The sequence below is a fragment of the Bos javanicus genome, chromosome 4, assembly GCF_032452875.1.
Source record: "Bos javanicus breed banteng chromosome 4, ARS-OSU_banteng_1.0, whole genome shotgun sequence".
NCBI classification, from domain to species: domain Eukaryota; kingdom Metazoa; phylum Chordata; class Mammalia; order Artiodactyla; family Bovidae; genus Bos; species Bos javanicus.
Genome location: NC_083871.1, coordinates 16641353 through 16660806, shown reverse-complemented (window position 1 = coordinate 16660806; position 19454 = coordinate 16641353). Strand labels below are relative to the sequence as shown.

The following is a 19454-nucleotide window of genomic DNA, read 5'->3' as shown; positions in this document are numbered from 1 at the left end:
TTAGTGACATTGAGCATCTTTTCTTTGTCTGGTAGCCATCTGTACGTCTTTGAAAGAATGTCTATTCAGGGCTTCTGCCTGTTTTTTTAGATTGTTTTGCTATTGAGCTGTCTGAGTTCTTTATATATCTTGGATATAAACCCTTTATAGGATATATAATTTGCAAATATTTTTTCCCATTTAGTTGTTCAGTTGCTAAATTGTGTCCAGCTCTTTGTGACCATTTAGTAGGCCGCCTTATATTTTGTCTATGGCCTCCTGTGATGTGCAGAAGCTTTTTAGTTTGATGTTGTTCTGCTTGTTTATTTTTTCTTTTATTGTCTTCATTTTAAGTTTTAAATCCAAAAAAATCATCACCAAGACTCATGTCAAGGAGCTTACCACCTACGTTTTCTTTTAGGATTTCAATGACTTCAGATCTTATATTCAAGTCCTTAATCTTTTTTTTTTAACTTTGTTGAATATCATCAATTATTGGGTCTTTTACTTTCTTCAACTAGTTGCTTGAACCTAATACACAGAGGAAAAAAATGCCAAATGATGCTTTTGAAAAACAGGTCTTACATTTTTTTTAATTGAAGTATAGTTTGATTTATAATATGGCATTAGTTTCACATGTGCAGCAAAGTGATCCATACACACATACATACATACGTGTTCTTTTTCCAATGCTTTTCCCTTATAGGTTACTACAGATATTGAATATAGTTCCCTGTGGTATACAGTAAGACCGTGTTTATCTATGTTATACATAGTAGTTTGTATCTGTTAATCCCAAAGTCCTAATTTCTCTCTCTCCCCCTCTCCTCTTTTGTAATCACTAGTTTGTTTTCTATGTCTTTGAGTCAGTTTCTGTTTTATAAATTCATTCGTATCATTTTTTTAGAGTCTACGTAAGTGATATCATAATATTTGTCTTTTATCAGACTCACTTTACTTAGTATGATAATTTCTATGTATATCCATACTGCTACAAATGACAATGTTTAATTCTCCTTTATGGCTAAGTAATATTCCATTATATAACAGACAGCACATCTTCTTCATGTGTTGATGGCCACAGGTTGCTCCATGTTTTGGCTCTTGTAAATAGTGCTGCTATGAACATTGGGTGCATGTATCTTTTTGATTTAAGAGTTTTTGTCTTTTCTGGATATATGCCCAGGATTAGGATTGTGGGCTCATATGGTAGCTCTATTTTTAGTTTTTTAAGGAACCTCCATACTGTTTTTCATAGTGGCTGTACTAATTTACATTCCCATTAACAGTGTAGGAGGGTTTCCTTTTCTCCACACCCTCTCCAAGATTTATTATTTATAGACGTTTTGATGACAGCTTTTCTGACTGGTGTGAAGTGATAACTCATCATCATTTTGATTTGCAATTCTCTAATAATTAGCAATGATGAGCATCTTTTCATGTGCCTGTTGGCCATCTGTATGTCTTCTTTGGAGAAATGTCTAGTTAGCTGTCCTGCCCATTTTTTGACTGAGTTGGTTTTTGATATTAAGCTGTCAGAACTGTTTGTGTACTTTGGAAATTAAGCCCATCTGTGTCAGTTGCATCATTTGCAAATATTTTATCCCATTCCATAGGTTGTCTTTTCATTTTCTTTATGGTTTCCTTTGCTGTGCAAAACCTTTAAGTTTGATTAGCTCCCATTTGTTTACTTCTGCTTTTAATTCTTTTGCCTTGAGAGAGACTGACCTAAGAAAACACTGGTAGTATGATCTATGTCACAGAATACGGAACAATTTATGTCACAGAATGTTTGCCTATATTCTCTTCTGAGAGTTTTACTCTTTTTTTCTTTTTTGGCCCTGCTGGCTCTTTGTTGCAGCACACGGGCTTTCTCTGGTTGTGGTACGCAGGCTAAGTTGCCCAGTGGTATGTGGGATCTTGATTACTTCATTAGGGAGGAGCCTCCACATCCCCTGAATTGCAAGGTGGATTCTTAGTCACTGGACCACCAGGGAAGTCCCTCTCCTAGGAGTTTCACGGCATCACATCTTTATTTAAGTCTTTAAGCCATTTTGAGTTTATTTCTGTGTATGTTGTGAAGGTGTGTTCCAACTTCATTGATTTATATGTGGCTGGCCAGCTTTCCCACAACCACTTGCTAAAGAGACTGTCTTTTCTCCACTGAATATTCTTGCCTCTTGTGTCAAAGATTAATTGACTGTAGGTTTGTGGGTTTATTTCTGGGCTCTCTATTCTGTTCCATTGATACATATACCTGTTTGGGGGCCAATACCACACTTTTTTTTATTCCTACAGCATTGCAGTATTGCCTGAAATCTGGGAGGTTATGCATACAGCTTTATTCTTTTTCTTCAGGATTGCTTTGGCAATTCTAAGTCCTTTGTGGTCTCATATAAATTTCAGTATTATTCGTTATAGTTCTGTGAAAAATGTCATGGGTAATTTGAAATGGATCACATTAAATCTGTAGATTGCTTTGGGTAGTATGGCCATTTTAACAATATTAATTCTTCCAATCCAAGAACGAGGGATACCTAAACATCTTTTAGATGTCAATATTTATATTCTATATATTAAAGTTAAGTTGTATGTTAGAATGCACAAAGTGTATGCTTGTATAAGTTCTAATAAATATAATATATCCACCCCTGTAACCAAACCTCTGTCAAGATATACAACAATTCTACTATCCCAGAAAGTTCTCTCACTTTGGGCCTTGATTTGAACACAAGATTTGTCTCTAAAGTCCATAATCTTTTTCATACTACGCAGCTTCTTTTAAAAGGGCCCAATGTGCAAATATATTAAACAATAAGAATTCTATTTCTAACCATCAAATTAAGGTAGCTGAAATATGGAAAAATGAAAGGTGGAAAATACTTGAGATTCCCTCCACTAAAGTCAGACACCCTAGGTATTTAATATCTGTAGCAAACAGACTGCACCACTTTCTCTTTACTAATTTCCACTAAATAAATAAAAATAATCTTCTTCCTTCCCCAAGAGTTAAAGAATTAATAATAACCATCTCCTATGTTCATCTCTTATATCTTCAATTAAACTAAAAATGCTCAGGGCAAGACCATTTCTTACACATGTGAGGCAAGCACTGCACACTTGAGTGATTACTATGGAAGGCAGTGAGGAACTGGAGAAAACATACAACCTTTGGAATCAGCCAAATCTGGATTCAAATCTCTTCATATTTATTAGCTATATAACAAGTTACTAAACTTCTCTAAGCCTCAGTACGAAGCCTGTATTTTGCCTTCCTATCAACGTCTGGCTTCTCAAATAGACAATCTATAGGAAGACCCAGGCGACAGAAGGCCCTACCTTGGACCTCAAGCTTTTGGGGGAACTGCTGTGGCGCTCTTCCAGCCATGCCTCTTCCCAAAGGGTGAAGAGACCCTGGGGCCAGAAGGGCATACACATCATGAGTCCACATCTCTGCCATCAACTTTGCTCTGGGTAACCTAGACTCATGAGTTCGTTGTTCAAACCACGCCAGATCTGATTTCCAGGGTCTACAAAGACCTACTCCTGGTCTCACTCCCTGAGAAAGTATATATGGAGCATGAAGGGGAAGACTAGGGGGTTGACACATACGCATAAAGCCATCCCTCAGAGTATAGAATGGTGTGAGTGACAGGAAGGGTTCAGGCTCAGAGGGTAGGGTGGGCTCAGCATCAGGCAGACACATTCGGGCATTCAACTCTGAAAAATCCAGGACTTCATTCAAACATGAACCTCAAGGTCTATAAGAAGGTTTATATATCAAGAATGAATGGATAGAACAGATTTTATGTAACAGTTTGTTAATTTAGTATGTATATGGTATGTAGGTGTACATTTTGTATTTGCTCCAGACTCTGCAAATGTTCCAAATGGGCCTGTCTGTATCTACTGCTAATAACCTGTGTATTGCATATTCACTTTCAAGTAGTTAGTCACTCAGTTGTGTCCTACTCTTTGCAGCCCCATGGACTGTAGCCTACCAGGCTACTCTGTCCATGGCATTCTCCAGGCAAGAATACTAGAGTGGGTAGCCAGTCACTTCTCTAGGGGATCTCCCTGACCCAGGGATCGAACCCAAGTCTCCTGCATTGCAGGCAGATTCTTTACCACTGAGCCACCAGGGAAGCCCATTCACTTTCAAATATTATCCTATTTAGTCATCCAACATTATCACGAGTTAGGTTTCATTCATCCCACTGCACAGGTAAAGAAACAGATATGGTTAAGAAACCTACCCAGCTCCTTTTTCTGTTATCTCCATATCACTCTCTTCTTAACTCCCAAGTATCCTCCCCTCTTAGCATATTATCAGTATTTCACTCTCCAAGACAATATGTATGCCCCTAATCCCTATATCTAGTGCTTATGTTCTATGACCTCAGGACAGTACCTAATACTGTTAATAATCTTTTCTTTTTTAAAACAAGTTTCCCTTTGGTGTGTAAGGCTACACTATTTTAGTTTTCTCTAAGCTTTTGCTTTTCTTCTGTTTCCTCTTCTTTCTCAGAATTTTGGTGAAGAATGAGTAAGATGTTTTTGGAGACTGTCAGCATCAAGCATATATATTCAACAAAAGATAGGATTTCTTTTTAATATAAAAAGAATACCTACCATTTTTAGGTATAGTGCCAATTACTCTACTAGGTGATACACACACACACAGTATTCCATTTATCCTAAAACCCCTAGAAAATTGAAGTTTAGATCAGCTGACAAATTAACCTGTATTAGAAACCTGGCTCCAGCACTTTCTAGCTTTATGATACTGAGTAAGTCACTTAACTTCCCTGAATTTCTGCTTTTCCATTGTGTAATTTTATAATGTCCTTATAAATGAATTAAATGAGAATGACACACAGATATAAAAACACAAAGTACATGGTAAATAGTCAGTAAATGTTAACTTTCTTCTCATTGCTACCAGGTGAATACATTAATTTTTTATCCTTCCCTTTTGTGCATTTCTAAAAACTGAGTCCTTGATCTCTTGACCTTCTTTCTTTTTATAGTCTATGCCTATACTCTATCACACTTCTGAGTCCAGCTCCTCCAGAAAGATAGTTTTGAATTATCCATGACCATGTCTAAGGGTCCAGGCCCACATCCCAGGGCCTACTGTATCAAACTGCTCTTTTTCCTCATAAAGAGTGGAAAGCAAAAGACTTGGTATGGGAGACATAAAATATTACACAGACAAAACTGATAGGATGGATGATAAAAAAGCTAATTCCATGGTTTCAAGCTTGCCTGAGAAAATTACAAAACTGGAGAAGATTTCCATAGATCATAGATCATGTCCAAAATTCCCCTTTCCCTCATTCTTCAGACATGAAACTCTAATCCTTCTTTTTCCCTCATCCACAAGGCCAGAAATGTTCCCATTCCTCTGAATTCCCTTACATTTAAATGCTCCATTCAGCTAATACCTAATTATACTCTGTCTTCTATTACCAATTTTCTTGCATTTAAATCTTATCTTCCCAACTATGCTGTAAGTTCCTTAAGGCCAACAGCCATCTCTCATACTCTTAGTACTTCTTCATAATGCTGATTGACTAATGCTATACAGATATGGTCAGGAATTCAGAAACCATATATTAGGATGTTTTCAGATATTATCCTGCCATGGAAGGAAAACTTTTCAAATCAAAAGCTTCGGAAATCTTCCACAAATAGGCAAAGTGTGACAAACAGAAAATTTTCTATTTCTTTCTCGAGGATTTCAGTTTTGGTTTTAAACAGGAAAAAAATCCTTTAACATAAACTTCCTTAGCCATGTATTAATACTTTATAAATTATTTCCAATAACTGCACAAGGTTTTCTTCAAAAATTACTTATGCCAGCATACCTTTGAGATACTGCAGGTTCAGTTCCAGATCACCACAATAAAGCAAGTCACACAAAATTTTTGGTTTTCAAGTGCATACAAAAATTATGGTTATTCTATTACTATCATCTATTAAATGTTCAACAGGATTACATCTTAAAAAAACAATGTACATACTATAATTAAAAACACTTCATTGCTAAAAAATGCTAACCATCATCTGAACCTTCAGCAAATCATAATCCTTTTACAACAGTATCAATAAAGATCACTGGTGATGGATCACCATAATACATATAATAATAAAAAAAATTTGAAATGTTGAAAGAATTGACAGAATCTGACAGAGAGACATGAAGTGAGCAAATGCTGTTGGAAAAACTGATGCTGACAGACTTGCTCGGTTGAAGACTGCCGAAAACACTGAATTTGTATTAAAAAAGGCAATATCTGAGAAGCATAATAATATGAGATATGCCTGTATTTTCTAATATAGTTACTAGTCATTATATTAATTTCTGTAGGAAAGTTAATTCTTAAAACTGTAAGCCTCAAAAATCACTAATACAGACTGATGTGTTACTTATTAAATACTAAATAATTCAAAAACCCAGGTGATAAAAGTTTTTAGTTTAAAGTTTATTAAAGATATCATTTTCTTTGATATATTTAATAATTGGGAAAATTTGATTAAACTACATTTTTACTGTGATCAAAATAGAAGAACTATAGGGTAATGAAACTGATTTGCTTATTTTACCTGAGTAGCTTTATCTTTCATGCATGAAGGGTAATGAACATGAGGATCCCGTGGCCACTGTCCTGTGAGATAAGGTCCTGTTATGGTATCCAGGGAAGAGGTTCGCCTTATTGTGCTAGAGGTTCGAACTTGCTGAGATTTGGGCCTGTCCACTATAAAAAGTGAAGGAAAAAAGACATTAGTCATAAGAATAAAGTGAAACTTAAAATTATTTAAACTTCATAGTTTGTAAAATACCATCCTGCCAATTGTCCCCACAATGTATATTTACCCTAAAAGCCATCCTGTATGAGCTGATGAAATTTATAGACCAAAGGGAAATACATTCACGTATTAAATTTTGCATATACTGTCACACCCTACAAAGCTCATTCATTTTAGAGACCTATTCTTAACCCTCTATATCATCTCCACTGCCATTATTTTAATTACGACTTCATCATGTCTCAACTAAACTGCCAGTTTCCTAACTGCTATCTCTGAATCCACACTAACTTTATCTTACAGGGCCACCTCCCTCCACTGCTAAAAAAACTGCCATGGTTTATTCAGTCTTTCACTTAAAGTCCATAATATTTCACTGTTCAGCTCCCATATACCTCAATACGTAATGTCTTGCTACCACCACTCCTCCATAAACCTCTGCTAACTACTAAGAACCATAACAACTACTAATAAACTCCAATTTCCCAAGTGTGAAGTACTCGCTTCTCTGCCTCTATACTTTTTCTATCATCTCCTGCATCTAAAATATTCCCCTTCTCTGTACACTTGGCAAAAACTTATCTTCAAGACCAGCTCAGGTGTCACACTGCCTCTGTGAAACCTTTCCCAATGCCCTTCTTTTCTTCATCTCTGTCCTTCTTAAAGATATACACACTCTCCTCTGCTTGCATAAAGCCCTAAATTTGTCCTTCCTTCCTGACCAGAGGGTAAGTTTGGTCCCTACAGATTGAAAAGGAGTTGATACTCAATACTTAGAAATGAATTTATTCAAGGCTCCACGTGCACAAAAAATCATGTATACAGAATCTTATTTTAATTGTTTCCTCCTTAATGGATGAAGAATTTGAAGCCCAGAGGGATAAAATTAAATTGTCCAATGAAACAGAACTGCTAATAAGTGACAGAGGTAAAAAGGAACCAAGATCTCCGGACATTCTACACCGTTCAGTCAATCTACTATAATGATCTGTTTTACCTCTGATGCAAACAGAGATGATCATACTGAACTCTATAGTTTCTTTACAATGAAAATATAAAAGATTTTTCATGTATGCATCTCAAATGTGCATACTATAATAAAATCCAGTGGATTACAAGTATCCAAGGCTTAGTCTTATTCAGTTATATTTCACATCAAAGAAAATGCCTTGCACATTACAGAGGGTCAAGAAACATTTGTTACTGAATATTGTCCTTTATTCTTCTGAAAACAAAACACAAAATTGTTTTCCTTTTTTTAAAAATCAGAAGACAAAAGGAAATGCAGCATACTGTGAACTGTCACATTATTCACACACAGTCATCCTCAGTTCTGTAGGGGACTGGCTCTTCGTTCAGTCAGATCAGTTCAGTTCAGTCGCTCAGTCGTGTCCAACTCTTTGCGACCCCATGACTCACACTCAGTCACGTCCAACTCTCTGCCACGGCATGGACTGCAGCATGCTTCCCTATCCTTCACCTTCTCTTAGAGCTTGCTCAAACTCATGTCCGTTGAGTCTAGGACTCTCATGAATACCAGAATCTGAGAAAGCTCAAGTCTCTTACAGTTGGTCTTCCACCTCCCTGGGGTCCACCTCGTTGGACACAGAGGGCTGGAGAGCCAAACTGAATCTTACAACTGCAGTTCTGATTTCTTCTTTGACCCAAGAGTGTTAGAGAAGATCTGGAAATTACCAGGTTTCCTACCTATCTTTATTACTTAGCTCTCATTTTATTTTATGATAAGCAAAGTCTAGGATAATCTATTTCTACTGTTTGGAATCACCTGAAATTTTATTTGTGACCAAAAATCACAGTCAATCTTTATAAATATTTCATCAGTCATGGAGAGCATGTATTTTCTGTTTTCAGCATACAGTTCTTTTTCTTATATACTAACTGAAATAAAAATACAGAATATAGTAATAAAATAGAACCATGATCTGTCACATATTTAGAGAACTACTCCAAAACTTCTAAACTACTATTGAGATATGAAAATTCTCTTTATCTCTTATAATTTTTATCATTTAAATTTAGTTCTGGGGGCTTCCCTGGTGGTCCAGTGGTTAGGACTCTTGCACTTCCACTGCAGGGGCGTGGGTTCAATCCTGGTGGTTGGGGAACTAAGATCCCACAAGCTGTGCTGAGTGGCCAGAAAAAAAAAATTTTTATAGAAATTTAGTTCTGTATAATTTGGTTACATATTGATCCATGACATTATTATTAAGACATATGCTTTACCATTATAGTCTGTTCCATTTATTTTTACTTTTAAACTCTATCAAATTTAATTTTATCCCCCCTCTATGCTTTCTTTCTATTATACTGTATCTGGTATGCCTGTTCTTTTACTTTCCGTTTCTTTCAATCGTGCTATTTAGGTAACACTCTTGTATACTGTATATAATTAGGCTTTTGAAAAAACTTTATAGTAAGTCTTCTTCCTGAAAAACATATGTTCATCCCACTTATATTTATTGTTATAACAAGTCTGATTAAATCTGTAACTCTTTCATGGAACTTTTTCTTTCTCTTAGAATGCTTCCTTGCTATTTGTTTTCTATGACTTACTTTTTATTTCTTTTTCTCCTCCTTATCTCGCCCCCTACCATAAGCAATTCAGAAGACATGCATACGGTTTTTAGTTCAACTACCAGGAGCTATTTCTATTAATTCTTTTTAAAAAATGTGGTTATAAAAGCAATACGTACAAATTTTAGCAACTTTAGGAAGCAGAGAAAGTTAACACCTCTCATAATCTGATTTATAATAATTTATTTAAAAAATTTTTAAATTACGTTCTCTCCACCAAGAAGAAACAAGGACAAAAACAGATTATCCCTTGAAAAACAACCATTTTTAGCAATAAAAAAGGCCTACATAAAGGTCAGCTACAACCAGAAAATGGAAAGCCACTATATATGAAGAACTCGTGTCCCAACTTTAAGCCACATGCTAGCCTTCTCAGTTATTCAACTGACTGTCTTGGTATCACAGTGTTTGTAAGTAACAACTATTTCACTTAATAATGGCTCAAAGCACAAGAGTAGTGATGCTGGCAACCCGCTATGCCGAAGAGATACTGTAAAGCGCTCCCTTGAAGTGAAAATGTGACAGTTCTCAGCTTAATAAAGGAAGGAAAAAAATATTAAATGCTCAGGTTACTAAGATCTATGGTAAGAACAAATCTTTTATCTGTGAAATTGTGAAGAATGAAAAAGAAATTTAGTTTCTTCTGCTGTTGCACCTCAAACTGCAAAAGAGCCACAGTGTGTGATAAATACTTAGTTAAGATGGAAAACGCATTAGGCATTATATTTGTATGAGGTATTTTGAGAGAGAGCACATGCTCACATAACTTTTATTACAATATATTTAAAAAAATGTTTAATCTGGCTTCACTGGGTCTTAGCTGTGGCACGTGGGATGTTTGGTATTTGCTGCGGCATGGCAGGATATTTGGTTGCAGCATGTGGGATCTAGTCTCCTGACCAGGGATCGAACCCAAGCCCCTTGCGTTGGCCCAATAGGGAAGTCCCCATAACAGTATATTCTTACAACTTTTATTTTATTATTGTTTTTGTTAATCTCTTAACTGCGCCTAACTTATAAGCTTTACACACGTACAGGAAAAATACAGGATATACAGGATATAATAGTATCTGCAGGTTTAGGCTCAACAGAGGTCCTGATATGTGTCCCCTGTGGATAAGGGCGGTCTATCCATTTATATAGGCAACATAATAAATTGTTTATTTCATGATTACAGCTGTGATTAGAATATGTATTTAGTTTTGAACTGGGTGATCACATTTCTCAACTAATTATTACAAAATTACCTCAACTCAAGTAAATCAAACAAGAGGACACCTATCCACTAGAAACATACATTAGTATACTTAATCTTTAAATTTACAAGCACTTAAATAATAAAATTTAATTAAAATTAATAATAAAATTGCTAAAATAAATATTCTAAAGTATGAAAAAAAATAAATACTTACTATCATTACTTAAGCTAAACGGGCATCAGAAAAATAGTAACTTCATATGTGGTGAAACCAGGTAATTACCACCACTGATTAAAACTTGATGAATGTCTACTACATGGAAAGTACTGTTTGACGTACCAAGGAGAATGACAAAATAAATTTTATATTCTCCTCAAGGAATTTACATTCTGGTTGAGGGAGATATAATATGTAGAATTAAGCTATAATATAAAGTAGTATTTTATGGCACATGCACACCAGTGAAGGACAAGAAGGCACACAAGGCAAAAAACAGGTAACAGACAGCTAGAGTGGTGTGCCCTAACCACATCAAGGGCAGCTGTCAAGTAGTAGGATACAATATTGTAAAGTTAAAAAATAAATAAAAAAAAAAAGACTCTTAACATGCCACTTGTAGTTCTGTTGCTAACATCTCCTACTTAAATATTTGAGGGTAAAATGCAGAGTAAGTAAATTCAGCAATAAAATACGATGGCTGGAAAAAAATCACATCTGTTTCCAGTACCATCATATTAGGACCAGAAGATGACTACTCATGCAGCATTCTGTAAAATGATGTCCTCATTATAATCCATCTACAGGTTATATTAGGTATCCCTGGTGACTCAGACAGTAAAGAATCTGCCTGCAGTGCGGGAAACCTGGGTTCAATCCCTGGGTTGGGAAGATCCCCTAGTGAAGGGAATGGCAACCCACTTCAGTACTCTTGCCTGGAGAATCCCACGGACAGAAGAGCCTGATGTGTTGCAGAGCTGGACAGACGGAGTGACTAACATACACAACACACACACACACACAGGCTGTACTATCCCTCTCCTCTTATCTTCCCTGAGGATGGAGCAGTGTAGGCCTGGGGTTCCTCTGGGATACCTGCTGAGGATTGTACAAAAGAATTATTGCTTTCTAACAGCCAATTGGAAATTTAAGGCGACTTGATCGTAGTATAATAGGTTTAAATGCAAGAAGCTGTATTAGAAACTCTGAATCCAAATAGCATACAAGGCATTGTTCTAAACAGGCAAAAGACACTTAAAGTCTAACTGCCAGAGAACTGTAATATGATGTTAGATTAATTAGTTAGTTCCCAACAATTTTTCATTTAGAGGCAATACCTGAAGATTGACTGACTAGTGGGTTTGGAAATCTGATGTATTAAGAAACTAATCTGAAGTAGAAAATTAACGAAGTTAAGTGCAATTTCTACAAATTAAAAAAAAATTGTTGTTAGAAACTTTAAGAACTTTAGCTACAGAGTAACATGAAACAAGCCACCACACATTCTAAACCAACCTCACCAGGTGATAAAAAGGATGCAGTATTTTTGAGTGCCATAATGTAGCCATACAGAATGTACACTAATACACATAATAAAAAATGCTCACATTCTTTTCTTAAAACTTTAACATACTTAAACGTTTTCATAGGTTCAGTCTGCATAAGTCAATAAAAAGTAAAAATTGTTGATTCTCTGTGTTTAGCTCTCAATAAAGATTATAAGCCAAGCTTTCTATTAACACTGATGTTACAAGCAAAACACATCTAAACTTAAAGAAAGCATTTCAGTGACCACTTATTTAAACCTTCTGAAAAAGACCTACTGTTCCTTCAACTGCTGTGTAAGGACTATAACTCTGTGAAACTTTGCTATTGTAACACCACCACCAAGAATGAACTTCTGCTTTCTTTATTCAAAACCCAACATTGATTACAACTGTAAAGAATCCTCAAGTCATACAATTCAGCAGAATGCCTAATATAACTGAGTAACAAGTACCAATTTTTCCAGATCTTTCTACACAGAACTCATATTAAATTACTAGTTTTACACATATATACCACATTAACAATGTTAGTCAATAGTATCAAAACACAAGTGTGTAAAACCTTTTTATCCTTTAACAGTTATATTCAAAAAGAAGGAGCCATTAAATCCCATAATGTGTGTGTGTGTGTGCACGCGCGTACACACACACACAAGCCTTAAATCACCTAGTATTGAATAGAAAAATGTAAGGCAATTTTAGTTATGCCCCATGCAACATCTGGGCATGTCTGAGAAGTAACAGCAAGAGCTTTCTAGAAATTAGATCTTGGGAGATCCCTAGAACATAAAGGTACAAAGCCCTCAGGCACAGGTGAAACTAAGCAACAGATCTCAAAGATGGGAGCCTGAGATGTGGCTTTCTGTCTAAGCATCACCAGGCAGCTTGTTAAAAATGCAGGTTACTGGACCATAGTCCCAGATAGTCGAATGTAGTAATCAGATGGACCAGGTATTAACATATTTTTTAAACCAAACCAGATTGATTCAAAAGCATCCTCAGGCTTGGGAACCATGGAGGTCCTGAAGTAGAGTTTCTCAGAGTGTTGGACATTTGCTAGGAATGCTCATACCAGGCCCAATTTGTTGTCAACAATGTGAGACTCTCTGCTAGTGAGACCAGAAAATTCTGAATTTTTAATAAGCATGTGATCTAATGCTACTAAAAACTTAGGAACTTATGTCTAAAGGATTGGGACTAGATCCTTTAGAGTTGCAGCTGCTCAAAAAAAAAAAAAAAAATTTTGTTGACTATAAATCTACTCCATTTACAGGCACTGAAAGTCTGAATATAAATCCAAGAAAATATCCTGCTGTAAAAATAGTCAACCAATTCTTTAAAATCTGCACCTAGCAGCTTACCTTTTAGAATCTAGTACATTTAAACTTTTAGTCATCTCCTTCAAAAGGTCACTTTCTAAACTGAGTGCCAGTCATGAAAATAAGAACCTTTAAATCTAAACACAGAGCACTCCAGGCAGAATGCTTAGGAACACTAGAAAGATGAGATAACTGACAAAAAGCAATACAGCTTCTTTGGAAAGACTGCCTCCCACCCAAACAGGGCATTTTGCATAGAAATAAAAGTTAACTACAATAAAATTCACTTCCCCAAAAAATACAAGAAATTCTGAAAAAATAAACTAAGTAGGTTCTTTTCTATAAAGTGCTAAGGAAAAATTAAATAAAATATATAAACAAAGTAAAATTTAGATTTTAATCATTAACCTGAATAAAGAATTTAAGCTTAACTCTCAAAATATGACAATATTTTATAGCTAGTTTATTTAAAACCTTTATCTTTTAACAGAAAAGCAGTGAGTTTTTATGATGTCTAAATTAGCTTCTTCATATTATAATTTCAGTCCTCATCACTGAAATCAAAATAACAAAATCATGAAGCAGAGCCTGAATATAAGACATTAAGTTGTTTTTTCTTCAACTTCAAAATAATCTGAAATGATACAGATCCTAGTGATCAAGAATAACCAAAAGTAGATGCAGGTAGGGAATATTCCTTCTATTGGTTCACTGAGCTTAAGCATGAACTACTACAGGTCTATTCTGTTAATAGAGATTTGCTTCAGTATTTCTATAATGACAGCTCCTTCCTTGAAAGTTATAGTTTTAAATTTATTAACACTGTCAAAAAGTGTCTCTTTGACCATACTTTATCCAGCTCCTCTAAACTCTTCCCAGTTAGGCCCTAATTGTAGGCTTCTGTATTTAGCTCTGAATTGTCCGACTTTAGCAAGTATCCTACGATGTCAGTTTAACCAGAATCCCCCACCCTCAACATTGATCACCCTCGATACGTGATCAGGCTCCTCATCTCCACCAGCTCCCATGTTGTATCTTGCTGCCCTGGCCTGTCTTCAGTAATCCTTTTCAGATCTGTTTAGCCAAGATCCCCCTTATTTGGATGTTTCCTTCCAAACCACTCCAGTACTCTTGCCTGGAAAATCCCATGGACTGGAGAAGCCTGGTGGGCTACAGTCCATGGGGTCGCAAAGAGTCGGACACGACTGAGCGACTTCACTTCACTTTTCCTCTTAGTAATTTTTCATCTATTCACCCCCATCCTTCTTCTTAGCCAGATATACAGCCTCACTTTTTCTACTTGTATTTTGAGTTTGAGCCCCATTTCTCTGTATTTACTTCTGGTTATTCTCTCTGCATTGCAGTGGTGCCTACACCTATCCCAATAGTCTCCTTGAAAATAGTCTGCTTTACTATTCTTTAAAAAGTGTCATGAAAAAAAAAAATAAAAAGTGTCATGAACAGTTTTTTCTTAAACATCACTACCAACATTGTGAGTAATTTTCCTCCTTACCTCACAGTTACAGAGAGCAATTTCCAAAATAAATCCCACTACCCCCCAAAAAAAGAGCAATTTAAAGAATTATATAAGAATAAAAAATGTAGAAAAGAGGAGATTGGTATACCTCTCTAGCCAATCTAATGCATATTAATACTGATCATCTAGCAGAATTATTGTTAGATTCAGCTTTCTAAAATCGGCACTGTCTAGGCACTTCACAAATGGCCTTCATGGGCCTTTCTTGCATAACATATAAGAAGATGGAAAGTAAGCCAAATACATGGGCCATATAAAATCATCAAAATCAAATGAACTTCCGATAACAGACAGGAAGGACACCAGATCTGAATGTGCTATCTGAACTAAAACTAAAGGGCAAAAACTAAAGCCCTCTCAGTGTGAGTAGTTTCTGAAACACTAATCAACCAGACCTGGAATCCTGCCACAGAAGCAATCTAGAAAATATGCTGAAATGACCATCTGGCTGCCCTGCAGAAATCTGGAAAGGAACCAGTCAAGAAGCTGACAAGAGAAACAAACATGTGTCTGACCCAATGAGGCCTGACACCTGTAACCTGAGGTCTGTCAAGAAAAACAAACAGGAGAATGGAGTCAAGCAGCCATTTAGGAATGATTCTCTAGGTTACAGCTCACTCAAATTTGTGTCAAATGATACATAAGTTGAGATAAGACATTTGGAGGAAGGCCTTCAGCCTATTTTCAAAGAAAATTCAAGAGAGTGTCTTTTTGTATTAAGGCTGTAAAGAAAACTTCACCAAGATGGTCATGAAGGCAGGTGACAAGCACTGGAAGAAATACACAACAAATTACGATGGAGTTCTGACATTTAGAATACATCTACAAAGAATTACGGGTATAGCAGCTGAGATGCTAAAGATTTTTAAGTTCATTTTTTTTCTGGTGGCAAAATGGTATTTCTTTAGGGAACCTCGGCAAAGTCATAATTAGCAGAAGAACATTCCATAAACTTTATGAACTTCCCATTGAATTCAATTAATAGAGATTCCAAATATCCAAAATCTCACGTGACTAATGGGTTCAAATTTTAAAGAGACAATCACAAAGTATTAGCAACTATAAGATAATATAAGATGATCAAAGATGGAAATTAATATAATGAGAGGAAAGCAGATATTCCTTAACCGGAAGATGAAATGCTTCATAAAGTTTTGTTTCAAAGCACCTAACTTTCAGTTAAAGCCATGGTAGAGCTTAGAAAATTTTTAACCAAATAAGGCAGATCCACTATTATACCCCAATTAAAAATAAAAAACAAACTAACAAAAAAGATTACAGTACAATAAAGGCTACCAAATGGGCTGTATCTTTACCACAGTATGACATCCAATGTTAACTGATGAAACCCCCTGATCGAAAGTAGGGAAAGCTGTGATCTCATAGTTCAAAACATGCTAAAAATCTACTTTAATTAAATGTGAGAAGCAATGAAAAACCTCAAAATTAGAAACATTCAGAAATGATGTGTTTGCAGTCAAGGAAGATATGAAAAGAGAGGTGATCAAACTCAGGAAAGATTTAGAAATAAAAGAAAAACTTATTCTAGGAATGAAAACTTTAAGTTACAAGAAACAGAGTGGGTTAATGCATTGCCTAAGGTAGAAAATAGAACATAACACAAATTTTAGAATTTAAAAAAAGAAAATTTAAATTTTAGAATTTAAAAAAATTTTAAGAGACAATAGTTATTACGTAACATAAGCAAAACTGTCCAACATGTTTAGGAGGAGTCCTTGAAGAAGACCAAGGCAACAAAACAAAACATACTAAAAACTACAATTTAAGAAAACTCTCCTAGAATAAAAGATAACTTCAAACTACATACTGAAAGACCATACATGGATCTGAGAAAAATGATACAGCCAATACAGTCCATATCAAACACACTTTAATGAAGCTAGTGACCTTCAAGTATAACAAGCCATAGATTAAAAAAACTCAGTTCTTGCTACATAATATATGTAGAACTCAAGGAATATTGTTCCCATGAGTCTTTCCTGAAGAATCTACCAGAGAATAAGCTTCATACAACCAACAGCTTGGAAAGGAATTAACATGAAGACTGCTGGAATGTGTGAGCCATTCATGCAGTAATTTTCAAAGGAGAAAACAGCAGAATGCTCAGTATCTCTAAGGCAAGTCTTTCATCAGTACATGAAAGAAATAACCAGAGGAGGATTGCAAATTCATATGGTTATTCTCTCAGCACATCTGAATTTAAGACTTAAGAATTTCCAGAACATGTGATAACCAAATTAAAAATTTTATATAGCCATATTTATATTAAAAATTTTAATATTCCTCCAATATTTATTGCGTTGACTCAGAAAAATTAATACTAGCCCCAGAGAGGTATACTTTCTTCCTAGGTAACCTAGTAAAGAAATGAGCTCCTGCTCAATCTACTGAAGAAACGAACTGAAATGGAGCATCCATAGTCACTCTATTATTAGAATTTTTGCCCATCCCCTTCCTCTAGAGGTGGCAGTTACAGAGTCAAGTTTGAAAATACACCCTACAGAAGCCTGTAGCAAGAACCAGGAATGGATCAAGGAACAGGAATTCCTTTTATGGGGAAAAGTAGAATAATGGGCTGAGGTGCTTGGAGAGAGAAGCATTTGGAAAAAACAAGACGGAAAGTCTGAAGAGGACCTTCACCTCGCAAGGGGCTAAATCTAGAAGGACCTGCTTTTCGAAGGAACAAAAGCAAGCAGCCTCTTTCCACATCATCCTACTATCTATGGGACAAGTTAATAAAGAACAAAAAGTCCTAAAATAATTTTCAAGGCCAAGAAAAGAATTGACTATTAACATTATGGAATCAGGATCTTACCACTATTACAAAAGAACAATCAAGTTATACCATGAAAAACAAGGTATTTAGAAATCTGTATGACTCCTATAGTTCCTCTGATTCTGAAAAAGAACCTGAAAATGATCATCTTTCTCATCTCTTATTTGAATAAAGAATAATGACTAAATATGGCACAGAAAGCACAACAGTCTCCTAGGCAAGTAAATATCTCTTCTTAAATCTACACTGAAAATTTGCAGAATTCTAAATCCAAATATATTTTAACAACATACAATTTATAAATGAAAGTAAGATTCAAGCATTTAAGTCTTCAGTTTGAAACATTTTGTTTAGGTAATAAAAACTACAGATTAGCTCATAATAGCATGATAATAGCTCATAATAGCATAATAAGAGGGTAAATAGTTAACTCCATGGTTAAACATAGAAAAGATTAAGGAGAAAGGCTTAGGAAAAGAAAACTGTTTAGTTTCATTAAGATCTGACTGCTAGTCAACTTAATTTGCTGATGGTAGGCAAATTATAAACAGAAGGCTGTACTGCAATACATCTGGATGCCACTGATTTGCTTCATGAAAAAGAATCTAATTAAATCTACCCTACTAGTTGTATTTTTCCCTTCAAAAATTGTATTTTTCCCTGTGTTCCCAAATCCAGCCATGGTGAATACAGAACTAACTACACTTCTGTAGATGAAACCCAGAATCAGTAGGCTCAACAGAACGAAGGCTTCAGAAATAAGGAAACACAGATGTTTATTCTAGCATTTACTTTCATAAATATTGACATCAAAGAACCAAATATGTAGTATGAAGCAGTAGTTTATCCAAAATTGGATGCTTCATTAAAGCTGGAAATGGCCAAAAGCTGCAGGAAACATCCTGAAGGAAAAGGCCTTATATAAATGATACCTTTGTAGAAACCATGGAGTAAAACAGAACATGGTAAAAACTAGTTCTGTGTTTGCATACACAGAACACCTTCCACCTCAACAATTCTACAAATATTATGCATAGAAGGTTGCCAGGAAACGTTGCCAAGGACTGGGAGCAACTTCAGAAAAAATAGAATAAAACTACGAGTGGCATGACTAAGTGTAGGGAAAAGTGTCGAAAGTATTTTAGAAGAGCATCATGTTTTATTCCTCCAGAATAGACCCAAACTGGTAATTATAATCTTAGTCAAAAACAGTCTATTGATATTATTGATTGAACTGTACTTAATCCAAAATGGCACTGCCCGGGAGCAACAAATGGACTGAAGTCACAAAGTTTCAGAGTTTGTTATTAGCATCTAAGTTAATTTTTTCCCTTAAATGATAAAAAGAACATTGTTCAAGAGCCCAAGAAATGAGTGCACAAATATCAGACTATACTTTTTGGATATAGCATGAGTCAATCATACCTACAATAGCTAGGGCATTTGTCATAAAAACCTGAACAACACTTTAAGATGTACTAAAAAGATTCATCTCAACAAGGGAAGAAAACAAAACCACATTTTTGCCAATTATACAAAGGAGATGAGTCAACTGGATTTTTGCCCTTTTCCTCCATTCTTTCCTCCTTCACCTCTTAAGTATCTCCTGTGTAGTGTTTGAGGCAGGACAAGTACTGAACAATATATGTTCAAACATTACAAATAAAACCA

General features: G+C 35.5%; 1 protein-coding gene across 4 annotated transcripts in view; it reads right to left on the bottom strand.

Moving 5' to 3' along the window:
• Positions 1-19454, bottom strand: part of GLCCI1 (glucocorticoid induced 1) — a 107255-nt gene that overhangs the window by 70469 nt on the left and 17332 nt on the right. For all 4 annotated transcript variants that reach the window (XM_061413536.1, XM_061413538.1, XM_061413537.1 and 1 more), the window contains exon 2: positions 6589-6740. In XM_061413536.1, the coding sequence (XP_061269520.1) occupies positions 6589-6740 (152 nt within the window). The remainder of the gene's footprint in view (positions 1-6588; positions 6741-19454) is intronic.